At 41.2% G+C, this 14,260-nt stretch overlaps 1 protein-coding gene across 13 annotated transcripts in view; it reads left to right on the forward strand.

Moving 5' to 3' along the window:
* Positions 1–14,260, forward strand: part of MCTP2 (multiple C2 and transmembrane domain containing 2) — a 149,738-nt gene that overhangs the window by 79,009 nt on the left and 56,469 nt on the right. For all 13 annotated transcript variants that reach the window (XM_080397496.1, XM_080397490.1, XM_080397501.1 and 10 more), the window contains 3 exons: positions 3,783–3,884; positions 4,626–4,700; positions 5,508–5,627. In XM_080397496.1, the coding sequence (XP_080253622.1) occupies positions 3,783–3,884; positions 4,626–4,700; positions 5,508–5,627 (297 nt within the window). The remainder of the gene's footprint in view (positions 1–3,782; positions 3,885–4,625; positions 4,701–5,507; positions 5,628–14,260) is intronic.

A 14,260-nucleotide genomic window follows, 5' to 3' on the forward strand; every position in this document is an offset into this window, starting at 1 on the left:
ACAGTGGTCTCGTGTACCTGAACATTTCCTTCAGTTAGAGGCAGCTCCTGGCAGTGCTTTGTCTGAAGTGCGTCTGTAGGTCAGAATACCCAATGCACAAAGGATTTTGTCTTTTTTTCCAACTGATAATTTCCTTTGTGTGGTCCTATATGGAGAAGGGGCTGTGATACCGAATATACAATTTGTTTCTGTGACAATATTGATATTTTGTCTTTCCGTGTTGATTCAGAACAGGGAAATACCACAAATATCAGAAATTCCCATGGGATGCAAATCCTGACTTTTTTTTTTTTTCCCTGATGGATGCCTCGCAAAATGAAGCATGTCAGTGGGGCAGGCACTACTGTCCTCATGTTATTCACATGGTTACGGGTGGTCTTGGTTGGTGATTGAACGCCAGTATGTTGTTTGCTGTTAAGAAGCTTTCAGAAAATGCAGGCATTAGTATTCAGGATAGAACACATCATCAATAAAGGAATAATATTGGTTATGTCTCTTTAAGGACCTCACCTGCAGATATTTTCACATTTAATTTGAATATCCTTTTCTCATAAGTAGATGTAAACATTCATCTTGTTGTAAACGTAGCGAAGGTAACCTATTTTAGGCACAGCTATCAGGAATATACAGAGTGAAATCCATGTGAGATCATCAGGTATGTAGAAAAAAAGGTGTTTGGGTGATAGAAGAAATCTGATTGTTCTGACTTCGGGGCTCCTGCTAGGACCCCGGCCCTAGCCGCTCACCTTTTCCACAGCTGGAGAGGGTATTTAAGCAGTCTTCGCGAACAGCAGAGACTGGGGAAAAAGTACCCAGGGAGGAGAAAGAAAGAGATCCAAAATGAAATTAATATGACTGGCTGTCTCTTGAGATGAGGGAGATGTTGAACAGAATCTGAACTCTGGCCCAAGAACAGCATGCAGTGAAAATGTAGAGCATTAAAAGCTATTTTGCATGTTTTCTTCTGGGCACGGTTGAGACATGCAAGCGATCTAATCTCCATGCAGTCATGGGTGTTAGAATTACCCTGTACCTTTTGTTGAACCGCGCTGGCTTAGCACATTGCCAAAACTGTAAGAGAGACTTCTGTTTGACATTTTTTTCAGGTTTTTTTTTCCTTTTATCCAAATGAAAATGCAATGGAGTCATGCCATTTCATAGCCGGTTGTTCTTGTCTCGTGCTTTTTTTTTATCTCTGAAGGTCAAAAGCTAGGAGATCTGTATGAATGTTTAGTCTTAGGCTGAGTTATAATTGCACATCTTTTACCAGACAAGTCAAACACTTAGATTTAAAGATGCCAAATGAAGCCAACTGTGCGACTGTGTTTGCACTGCATTTCTTTCTGCCCTGCTCCATTTCAGAATAGCAGCAACAGCAATAAAGACACAGTTTTAAAAAGTTTTCCAAGCAACAAACAACCCCTATTTCCAAAGACAGTCAGAGATGGAAGTTATTTGTTGCTGATTTGAAACGTAACTGTGCGAACACACCTGCAGACACACCCAAAATGTTTGATTCCGCTCCAGCTCTTAAAACGCAAAGTCTTTTCCCCAAAGCCAGGAGCATTTTTTGAGTGCCGAATAACACTATATCAGACTGGGACCTTCTCAGTAGTGACAGCATTTCTTTTCCTTTTTCTGTCAATTTAGCAGTGTGTGACTTTTTTTTTTCCTTGTTGGTTATGATCTTGAAAGATAGAAGAAAGTCGTATATCCCCAGGAGTATAAAGAGAACATCCCACTAGTTGTTGCTCCTAGGGTGATAGGATGAAATGTTGAGAAATACATGTAACTGAAATACATGGAAATTCAGCCTTCAAATTAATAACTATGGACAGTCCAGAATTATGATATTGTGGTATGTATTGGACACCTATGTCTCTGCAGACATACTGGGGACAACGTACATTCTATCCCGTTGCAGGAGAGTCCATGAATCAAAGCTAAACCTGCTACTGATAGCATCCCCTTGGACCAAAGGGCTAACAACCTCAAACCAAGTCCTTCTGGCCCTGCATCTAGCATCAGTAAATCCATTTTTCACTTAATTTGTGAAATTGAACAAAATTTTAAATTTCCAAATATTTTTTTGTTTTGTTTTCATTCAGTAGCTTATAAAATTATTTTTTTGCCCTTGCTTGAGGAGGCGGGGAGAGGGGAACAAACTCATTAAATAGCAGAATCCTTTATTGTGGGCTGACAATAGACTGTATGTGGTGGCAGTTGGCCTGAGGACCTTCTGGTGCCAGTCCATTTGGCCCTACAAGAGTGGGTAGCCAATTCAGCAGCTCTCCCGTTTCGGGGCTGCAGGTGATCTGAGCCTGTTGGTCTGAAAAACAGGTCTGTGCCTGCCGCTTTCGTGGGAGCTGCAGCATCCTTTGCTGCCAGCTGCAACCCTGTGTGCACTCTCTTGCAGTAAGAGCAGAGGTGCTTTGTGGTCAGTTTAGTGTGGTTCCTATTACTGATATTATTTATTAACTCAGTTCCACGTATGCCTGCATAGCTGCTAGCTTCCTGTTAAGCAGAGCTTTGGATGAGAACATAGGTGAAAGCTGGAGTTCCTGGTTAGACACCACTGAGGATGCAGGGTTGGTCCTTGTGAAAGCCCTCTTCCCTTTCAACCATTTGCCAGAAAACCCATCTGCCCTTTGACGAGCTATTCGGTACAGAAAGGGTGGAGCGACATCGGGAAGGAAAGTGACCTTTCCCTTGTCTCATGAAATCACTTGGTTCCCATTATACCTTTTATTTTTTTTTTTTTTGTCCCCCCTGGCTTATTTCTGCCATGGTTTATATGAGTGCCTTTTCTAAATGCCAGAGCAGCAATAGCCGTTTTAAATATGGTTGCAATTTCATGCCCCCAAATTTCCTCCGTTATCTTTAATCTTTGATCATTACAGTCCCTGAATGTAGCTTTTTGGTAAGCTGCAGGTTTTTATGTTACTGCTGTTTAGAATTAACTGGTCTGCTTCCTAAAAAGCCAAATGTTTAATCAATACATATCCTACTGTGTATAATAAATACATTTCTGCCATCGCTTTTTGAAGAGAGAATGCTTTTGATTTGAGCCAAATAGTTTACAAAATGGTGAGGGAGTTTTTTTTTTGGTGGTGGTTGTTTTTTTTTTTTTTTTAATAGACGTTTAATGAGATAGGGCCAACCGGTGGATTAGAGCATAGAAATGCTATTGAAATTCAGGGGTGGGGTGGGGGGAGAAGTCTTTTACAGGAATTAGTTAATTTTGAACATTTGTTACATTAGCATTCGCTCCACTTAAGCTGATTAATTTCTTTCGGTTGTGTTTGTTTCCTGGGTAATAATTTGACAACCTTGCAATAAACTAAGCATTAAGAAGTGCATTCATGTACCGGAGTGTGCAATAGGTAGGTAAGTTGTTGTTTGTGGCTCTTTTCCTGAACTTTGGAAGAAAAATCCCATTTTAAACCTGTAATAACAGAGGCTGATTACTTCCCATCAACTCACTGGCTTCTAGGGCAGAATTTTCAGACTGGTTATTGCGTGCGCTGCTCTACTATAAAGTACAAGGTCTGTAAATTAAAGTTGGACCATAAGAGATTTAATCTGCAATTTTATAGGTCTCTAATCCAACGGTCGTTTTGTATTTCAGGTTCTGAGTGTATTAGCAGGGTTTGGGGAGGGCTTTTTTGTGTTTGGGACTTTATTTATTTATGTTTGTAGTGTCTTTAAATTATATTGTGAATTACAGCCAGGAAAATATTGATGCTTTTTCTTCTCCCCCTCCCGGCCCCCCGACCCTATAGATTAGGAATGGTAAAAGAAGTTGTTACACACTGAAGAACAAAGACTTGGATCGTGCTTCAAAAGGAGTAATTTACTTGGAGCTAGATGTCCTATTTAACCCTGTAAGTTGAGATATTTTCTCTTTGCTTATCGCTTGTGTCAGAAATGTGGGAATCTGCAAGGATGAGGCTGGGGGTGATGCTTTAAAATCCTGGAGCCGAGCGGGAGAAGTCGTGACCTGGTGGCGTGTGGTGGTGGAGGGGTGTTTCACACCATAAGTGAAGAAGTATTGAAACATCAGGGCTCTGTGATGGCCCTTCTAGGTGGATGGGACGGTGCAGGGGCATTTTTGGATTGACAGGGGACCACGACTGCCTTGGGAAGGAGGTGCCGATTACTGTGCACCACGGCTTCGTTTGCAACAGCCAAAAAAGGGCTTTATGTTTAGATCTATACATTACTTTTAACACCTACTTCCTCCCCAAAAAGCTGACCCATGATGTTCTCTTCCCAGGGTGTTGACAGGAAAATTAATGAGGCATGGACACGGTGCACTTAAGTTTTTAGGTGGCTGAGTCAGTCTCAATTGTTTATGCCCTACAGCGATTTACCGAGTTAAATCCTATTTATTAAGGCCATCGTGGGCTGCACCACAGCTCTGCTCTAGCTGAAGTGAGTCCAGCCTTGCCCAGTTTAACTCATCCACATTTCTCCTAGCAGCTCCTCCTAAGTCATGTAGAGGATGAAAAGTGTGAAAGATCCTGAAATTCCTCATCAACGCTAGTGATACAAAGCTGAAATAATGCATGTAAAACTACATGACATTTAAAAACGTTATTTTATTTATTTTATTTTATTTTTAGGTAAAAGCAAGTATTAGAACATTCAAGCCCCGAGAAAAGCGCTTTGCTGAGGAGAACCGCAAATTTTCTAAAAAGGTGAAAACTGTGTCTGAGCTAAGCTCTCGCATCTGTTTTGCAAAGATTTGAATTGCTGTAGCGTGGTTGCAAGGACAAAACCTATTTACACATAAAATGCTGAACACATGTAAATTCTGCGTATTTCTGTATATATTAAAAGGTTTGTTTGTGTTAACACAAAATTGCTTTCTGATCTAGTTTGCATCAGTAGTTCTCGTTCATGCTTCAGAGTGGGGAAAATGATAGCTGTGGATGTTGCACAGTTCGCAGCACCTAAAGCTCAATGAGAGCTGTATTCCCTTTTTTGGGAAGGAGGAAACCAGGTCTATGTTAGTTATTTTAAAAGTCCAAAGGATTTTAGAACAATGGCAGTGATCCTTTTCTTTTAAATAAAGGTGCCTTATAATAAGGCTAAAATTCATATTTATTTCTGTGGACAAAAACATGTAGAGAAGAGGTTCAGTGTTTTGATTAGAATCTCTCTGGCCCTTTTCCTGAGACATTGCTATATTTTGAGAATTGCAGGGGAATGAAGATAGGCTTGCATTACTATCTTATTTAGTTTTGGAATCAAGATGTGCTTGCTTTTTTTTTTTTTTTCCTTTCTTTTTTTCTAAGGGATGAGGGAAATCTGGAAGGTTTGGGTGTAATCAGAAAGCAGACAGGAGCTGGAGTGCGTCTTTGAAATAGAGGCTTTATTTGTAATATGTGCCCTGGCATGCATTTGTAGCTTAAATTATCCCTGTTTCTGAAGCAATAGTAGGATATTAGAGTGTTTGATTAAACTCTTCTTCTCCTCCCCTCCTCCCACTCAATATTTATCAGATCTTATCAAGAAATGTTGATCGTGTGAAAAAAATCACCATGGCAATATGGAATACAATACAATTCCTTTGGAGCTGCTTTCTCTGGGAGTCCACGGTAAAGAGTGTGATAGCGTTTGTGGTAAGTGGATTTCTTCTTTTATTGCGTGAGGCTAAGTGATATAAGATCTGGAGTGTTACCATGCCTCCCTCTCCACCAGCGTAAAGCCCTTTATCGTTTGCTGTTATTGGTATTTTGTAGCTATGTGGCTGCAGGGCTGTGGGTTTCAAGGTAGTTTGGGCCACAGTGTGCCTGATGGGCATGGAAATTAGACCTTCAGGAACAGCCTTTCTTCACTCGGTGCAGAGGTGTTCACCAGCCTGCTCCAAGCCCTGAGGATGCCCATGTCTATGGTGGGTGATGCCACCCTATAAAGACTGTGCCTATGTGGTGAACATTTGCTTTTTTTTGTCGTGTGTTTTTGTTTTGTTTGTTTGTTTGTTTTAAAGTGGCAACTGGATGGTAGGAAGGGAGGGAGGTGGTGATGGCCAAGAGGGTGATGCAGGGAGATGCCTTTGATTTGAGTGATGCAGTGAGCTGATGGGTCTTGTCCCTTCCATCTTCCATTGCAATGAGGTGACACTTTGCTGCAGGTTAGCAATGCCTGCTGTGCCCATGTCCCTGTGGCACATAAGCAGCTCTGCTGACATCGCCTGTTGCAAATCTATTCTCTGGATGGTAATAATATATGGCTTTAAAAAAAAAAAAAAAAAAGAAGAAAAAAAAAAAGAGGGAGAAAAGGGAAAGGCTGTTCAGTGAGTTCTGCTGGGCTCTGCAAACAAAAAGCCAAGTTCTCCACCTGCCTGTCCCACTTTTCAGCTCTCTCCTGTTCCCTCTTGGTAGTAAACACCCCATTTGCAGTTTTCTCATAATCCACTCAAGCACAAAAAGGTTTTGCCTGCTTTTTATTCTGCGGTGTGACATTTTCTTCATGCTTGAAATGTTTGGCATGCCATTAAAGGTTGCAAAATTGTTTTGTGGTAGTCCAGCATGCAGAAAGAAAGTTTTTGAGTTGAGTGTTTATTAAGCAATATAACAGTTAATCTCCAAGATTTTCTTCCCTTTTTACTATCTCTGAATTATAAATCGCTTAAAGGTCCTTCTGAGGAAAACACTTCAGTGTATTTGCTACAGATGAGTAAAGTAGACCATCCCTGATTGAAAGAAGTTCCAGAGCAAAGAGACAGGAGCTGTCTTTCACCCTGCACGTTTGAGGGATGACTATCATGTGAGAGTGGGTAGGATGGAGAGTCTTTTTTCTGCATTTTTTTTTTCTTCCTGTTGCTTAAAGCTTATTTAGATCATATCTAAATTTAATGGTTCAAGAGTTGGCGGAGAGCAGAGCAGCCGGTGCCTTGCCAAAGCAGTATGGCTGTGCAAGAGAACTCTGTGGTTGTGCACAAGGGAATCGGATGGTCATGCCCACGGAGGCTGGAAAGGGAGGGGACATATGTAAAATCCCAGTGCTGATGTCCTACCATCACCTGATGGCAAGAATCTAAGCATGTGTTTAAGAGATTTACACTTAAAGAAATTTTGGACCAAAATACTTGTGAGGTTACAGCTGTGAAGGTCAGTTTTCTAGACAGGAAAAGTTTGGAAGTGGTAGAGAGGCAGAAAGATAAGGTGGGGAAGTGGGTCTACAGGAAAAGGATTCTTAAAGAGAAGGAGGATGAGCAGGTTACAAGTTACAGATTATTAACATCTTTACTTGATACCGTAATACTCCTGTTTCCTGAAAGAAAGTGGGTAATAGGAAGGGAATAAAAACACATGTTTAAGACTAATTACCACAGGTTTCTTCTACAAACCAAAATTTAAGTCTATATGATGTTTTTCCACATGGAAATGATTCAGCTCTGGCACTTAAAATGAAGTGCTGATTATGTATCTCTCACTATTTCTAGCGTGTGTGTTCATAGTATTGAAAATACCTATGCAGCATGGTAGGTGCAGCATCCCTCCCTGCCCCAGTCTTAACAATCCACTCCTAACAGGTTAAATAAAAGAGGTACCAAACACCACATTTTAAAGAACGTCATTCTCCAGTGAGCAACATCGTATACCTTCAGTACCTGGCTTTCTATCAATTTAGCTTGTACCAAATTTGTCCTTGTTGACGATGTGCTTGTGGCTGACACTGAGTGCCAGAGGTGAGGAAGATGGACCAAGCTGCTCACCCGTTTTTCAGCTGGAGCCGTGAAACAATGGCTGGTAGCTTAATTGCCAGCCAGACCCTTAAACCACCTTTTTTTTTTTTTTTTTTTTTTTTTTTTTTTTCCCTTACAGATGTTGTCCCTTCAGCCACTGGCAATAACTGTTGTGACCGTATTCTACAATTCTGCATATCTTCACTGTGATAACCCCAGAAATTGTGGGGACCCCCCTCCCCTGTTGTATTGCTCTTGGTTTCCCTCTGCAGGTAGCCGATGCCCCTTCCTCCAGGGGGGAATAAAGGGAGGGAGGAGGAGGAAGACAAGCAGGCAGTATAATCAGGTGAACCTTGTCTTCTTAAGCAATCAGACGAACACCACTGCCAGACAGAAGAAAATATTTTTGAGGTCATCAGAGCATGGCAATAGGCAAGGACGTGGTATCTTTCCACCTTCCTGCTTTTAGTCTTCATTACAGCGCGGCTCCCTCCCTATTAGTGGTGATGGTGTCTGTGAGAAGGGCATTAGCTGCTGCTTCTGGGTGTGCAAGAGAAAAAGGGGAACAGATAAAGAGGGAAGAAACAGAGGACAGCACAGGCAGGATGCGAGTGAAGAAGAAAAATGCTGTCACCATGTTCTCTCATTTATGAGATGCATTGTCCCAAGCTAAATTTCTTCATTAGTTTGTAATGGTGAGAGAAGACAATCCAAGGACATATGAGTAGGTTAATTTTTTGTGCTAGGAAAATGAAATCATGTTTCACCAGCATTGTGTGATTTTAATCTGATGATTTTTAATCTGAGTTAATCATATAGGCACATGGGACACTGATCAGGTCTGCTCAGGCACAAGGAACATCAGAAATTTTTCAGGCTCAGAGGATTTGGAAAGAGGGTTGAAAGGGAGGTAAGCAAAATTTCACTTTTGGTGATGTTTGCACAAAGGGTTTGGTGCAAATTCCATTATACAAATTGATGAAAAACCATCCTGGGTCAGAGGAAAGAGTCACACATAGGTTTTCTGGATTCTTTAGAGTGTACATTTCATCTTTGGTCTGGTGTGAAGAATGGACACACATTTGTGCATGTGTGGGAATATCAGGAATATTCCCACATGTGGAAAATGTTGCTTGTAGAGGTAATAGTGTTCCTATACTAGGAAAGACCTTAAAAGACTTTGTCCATCTCTTCTCCTCCATCAGTTCAGGATTTGAAGCCATTTGTAGATTTTTAAGACCAAAAAGATCTCCAAGCATTCTACTGTGTTTAATTTTGATATAGTTATCTCTGTATTCAGCTTGATATGTTGCATTTTGACAGAAACATGCCTCAGAAAGGTCTTTATTTTGAAGATACCCAAAGACTTACTCTAATACATCCCTGTAGGGTTCTGCTCATGTGCCTGACACTCTTCATATCCTACCCTGGACAGTTTGCTCCCAGTTCCCAGGGTGAATGTTTTGTTTTTAGCCTGGCCCTCATCACTCCTTCATCTTGTCTCACCTCTTTCCATTGAGGCATCACTTCCATGCTGCATTACTGGTGTCCAAAAAGCTGCAGCTGGTGAAATATGCCTAGGGGAATGTCTGCTCACAAGTCATCTTGTATGTCTGTGTGATTATAAGCTGTTTGTTTTTCCCACTTGTGCATGCAAAAAACTTGTGTGTTTACCTTTTTGGTGTCCTTTTAAACCAAATTTCTGGTCCTTCCTTCCGCATGCATGCAAACATTCTGTGTCTGCTCTGCTCCCCCTTCTTCGCTGGTTGTGAAAGTTAAGTCCATAATAACTGAATTATTCTTACTGTACAATATGTATTTAAAAATATTTTAAAAGTTAATTTTAGTCATAGAATGATTTTCATGAGGAATTATGCACCATTGCACATTGTGCTTGTGATTTTATACAACATAATTACACCTTCTATTGACAGTTTTCTCTGCATTAATGGTAATTATGTCATTTAATGAAATTACAGTAATTGCATTAAAAAAACTATAATCTGGTGCAAATTAAAAGGATATATTGACTGGAATTTTTACTATCTTCTTTTTTTTTTTTTTTAAAGTTTGCATGATAGTTGCAAGAGACATTGACAGGATCAGGCAAACGATGGGAAACCAGCCACCGTAGCACCTCTGGTGTGACTGGCAGTGCTCGCTACTGATTTGCTTCAGGGTCCCTGCACACTCACCCATGCCAGCATACTTCATTTTTACTGGCAGGATTTCCCACTATATCAGGTTTAGGCTTCTTGCTAATCAAGGCTGCTGCCAGGGTGGGTACAGGTGGGAGCTATTTTTCAGGCTCAGCCCTAGCTGGCAGCCTGGGCTGGCCAGACAAGGAATACAGCGTGCGCAGGCAGTATTTATTTATTTTGCAGTGACATTGCAGTGTGTCTGATGATTACTTTATGATGGGTTAGCACAGGGAGGAAAGGAAGGAATATGTGGTGATGCAATGCAATGCGTTGGAAACATGGAGTTTCTGGTCAAACTGGCTGCAGTTATTTAATGGTGGGCAGCTGGGAAAATGACAGGCATGGGATCATTTTGGAGCAGTTTGGGCTTCCCAAAAAGCCAGCCGATGCAGGAGTAGGGAAGCCCTGGGGGTTGTCAATGCCCAGCAGAGCTGCTGGGGATTGTAAATGCAGCAGGAAACCAAAACGTAAGCTTTTCAACTCCTAGCTGCAGGGGTGAGATTTTGGCATCCTTCTCCATTACGGTCTCCAAAGCTTTTAAATCCAGAGAGAGCTGGAGGATGCCCCGTTTTTTGGCACTGGCCTCTTGGGCTGTGGGAACTGGAAGCCTGAGGAGTCACACGACGAGCCGGGTGAGGCTGCACAGATGTGCATTGCTGCGCCAGTTTGCTTCAGTCCTAATCTGGGATAGCAGCAGAGCGGCAGGTCAGACTCTGCAGCCCATGAACTTCTGGGCATCTCTACTGAGTGCACTGTTTAACATGCTGCTACTTAAGCTTGTGATATGGGAGCTGGATCTGAGCCCAGTTAAACTCATCTCATAGAAAAGACACCAACCATCTTATTAGACATGAACAATTTTTAATCCCTGTTGAGCTGAGCTATATTTATACTGATGACCTACAGGCAAAAGGCCATTAGCTTGTTGACAGTGTCCTCTAAAATTTCTAATTGCATATCAGTAAAATGGAAATGTTCTTTTCCCTCAGGGAGGATGGCTGTTAACTCAAAACCTAAGCCTTCTGGAGTTTAATTGGGGTAAATCTTTAATTCTGCATGTGGACGTCTCCTTCATGTTATGGTTAGACTTTCCTAAGCAAAACACAAAATGTTCCAGTCCTGTTTGTACTAAGCATAATTCAGCCCTGGACATGACAACAATATATGGGTAAAACATCCAATTTAACTTGTGCATTGTTTCGCAACACAGTGATTTTTATTTTTTTTTTTTCTTTCTCCCTTGATGGGAGCGGAGTCATAGATCAATAAAGGGAGATTCTTGGGACAGAAGTTTAACAGGGTACATGAGGAACCTGTGGAGAAGGAAGACTAGTAACAGCTGTGAAATCCAAACAACTCAGGATAAAGACTGAGTCCCCAAGTGTCCCTTGGACATCTGACCAAGCAAGCAGAGGACAGAGCTTAATTTTAACTGAGACTTTGCTTGTAATTTACCAGTACGTGGTAATAATTTCCTCATCTATAGGGTGAGGAAGGAAGATGTGATCTCACATGAGCTTCCCTGACATCTTTCTGATTTTCCTCATAAAATGTCCGCTAATTTTGAACAAGCAATTCTCTGATACAAAGCACAAACCACCCTGCCATGACTACATGTGTAACTGATGAGATGGGTATAGTCTTTTTTTCTCCCCATCCCTGCCTCCGCCCCCCCACTCCCTGCCTTTTTTTTTTTTTTTTTCATCCTCATAGCTGAAGACAAAATATAAATCATTGCTCCCAAACTATTCGGGAACAGCATTAAAGTAATGGTAGATTAAAATGTCTCCACATTAAAAAGCTAAATAAAATGAATAGATGTAATCCTAAAGAGAGAAGAATGAGTATTCTTCAAACGCTGAATAGGGAACTTGGAAAAAGAAGAAGCTTAAAAAAAGTATTAATGCAAAAGAGATGGTCTGTACTTCCGTTTTACTGTAGAGCTTTTGCTAAGGGCTTTTCTCAGCCCATTTGCAGCTTGTGTTTTTGCTACAGTTTTAAAGAAGCAGTCGGCAAAGGGACGAATGCAATTCCTATTTAAATAGGGAAGCTGTAAAATAACGCTCTGGTACAAAAATTTGTTCATATATAAGGCTAGAGCTAGTGCTGGAGGAGCAGTGAAAGGCAAGGTTTCAGGAATTTGACCTAGTAAGTAATTCTTCAGAGCCCCTAACATTTCCTCTCCTCTTTCTCTCTAAATCCCTGGCAAAGGCACATCTTAAAAATTATTGTCTTGAACTCCAGTGAAAAGGCTGGATCAGAGGTATGTTTTTATTTCAAGCTATTATATCCCAGTAAGAGCATTTTCCTAATGACGGAGGAAACGTTTACATCCTGCTTCTTCCATGCTGCTCACGGCAGTGCCTGTGAAAATGCACCATTTGTGCGTGCAAAGCCGTTAGGAGCACGTTACCTGACACATGCAAGTAACTGCTCAGATGAGAAACAGGCTTCTCTAGCCAATTGAAGGAGATGGCTTTACCCTTCTCGCAGCAATTTTTACATTTCCAGTATTATTCTTATGTGGTTGAGGGGAATACGATTTAAGCTTGAGATCCCAGGCTTTGCTGCAGCAGTTAAAATTCCTGGAATAGTAACTGTGATATTGGTGATGCTGAGAGACACGCAGCAAAGTAAACACGTTATTTCCAGCTCTTTCAAAAATGCAAGAACAAACAAGGACAAAGTTAATAGGGAAATAACCACTTAGAAGCTTGAGAACATGATAAACAAGATTTAAAAAGCAAAGTTTGAAGCTTTGGAGTCGGGGTGAGATAGAGCTGAGCAGAGACCAGTACAAATATCCCTTTTAACTCTGAAAAGGATAGATGGTCTTATGTTTCCAGCTCAGGGGTTTTGGGGATTTGCTTTTTACCAGGGAAATGTTCCAAAATAAAAACAAAAACAAAACTCTGTTTTGCATCTGAGGAGCGGTGCTCGTTTCCTGGGCCTGCTTTAATAAGGCACTAACCCCACAGAGAGAGCCCCTTGCTTTTGGGGTCGGGGAGATGCTTCTTCAATTAAGTCTATGCTGTGCCCATATTTTTGAGCGGTAGTAGAGCTTTCTGTGCCATGTACTCAAAACTTGCATGCATCACATAGGAATGGTTCCCTCAACCCTGGTAATGAGGCACATGTAAATCACTGCCCCCCCCCCCCCCCCCCCTTAAATGCATTATGTTTTTAGTTTATGATCAAGCCTTTCTATACCTTGGCTGTGTGTGTGAAACTGGTCAAAGCATTCAGGTAGAAGCCGGGTCCTGCCAGAGGATAAGCCTCTGCACAGCTGGGCGGCAGGAATGTGTGTGCAGGCACCCGGTGGAGAATTAAGGCAATGGGAAAGAAATTCAGCTTTGTTCTGGGATGGAAGCGTATCCCTAGAAGATGCCAGTATTAAGGTACACGGATCTATCTGTCTGTCTGCAGAAGTGGATTAGAAAGATAGAGTTTACATCTCTTTGGCTATCTAATGACAGCCTACAAAGCCAAGCCGAAATGTGCAAACATTTTCTCTGCTAATAACAATAATAAAAAAAAAACCAACCTCATCTAAAAGGGCTCTTTACAGCTCAAACCTGAACTACATGCACCCGCAAACAATCCGACTGCCTTTGTGCTCAAGTTGTGACCTGTTGGAGAACTCTGCTCGGCGCTTGCATTTCCAGCTAATTTGATAGTGTCTTTTTTTTTTTTTTTTTTTTTTTTTGGTTGAAGCTTTGTCATTTGTTTTGAAGCTGTCATTTTTATTAGTCTCCCTGGCTGATCTTTTTGGGCTCTCGTCAGGTGGTGTGTGTTCTCCATTGTCTGCCTGGTCTTGGCAAGCTGTAGGTCCTTTTATTGCCATATGACGTGGGCGTGCTTGCAGCAGTAGCCTGTAATTATACCCACCACAGGTGACAGTTACAAGGGAGCTTTGGTAATAATTTTAGCTGCCTGATCTGATGTTTATGAAGAGCGAACCCTCTTTGTGGTCTGGCTGGAGTTTGCTATATTGTTTTGTACTTTAGCTGTTTGATTTATGAAGCCCATTTCCCCCCCCCCTAATGTATACCATCTTGTGTCTTTTGAAGTTCTGAAGTTTTATAAGAGGTTATTGTTGATCTTAAGCCATTTTGGACATTCACTATTTATTTTTGCATATCTTGTATTTATTTCACTTTGTCCGGCAGGGTAAAATAGTACTCTTGCCTTTTGCTGGTTTTATTTGTATATTTAACGTTGCTGAACTCCTGTTTCTAACCTCTGGTTAGCAGATATGCTGTGTTTTCCTAGCTGTGAGACTAATCACAGATTAGCATTTAATTATGGTTTTTTATCTTCGACTGTTATTTAATTGTTTTATAAAAGATCAAATTTGCTATCC

This window comes from Falco punctatus (genome assembly GCF_963210335.1).
Source record: "Falco punctatus genome assembly, chromosome: 7".
In the NCBI taxonomy this organism is placed as follows: domain Eukaryota; kingdom Metazoa; phylum Chordata; class Aves; order Falconiformes; family Falconidae; genus Falco; species Falco punctatus.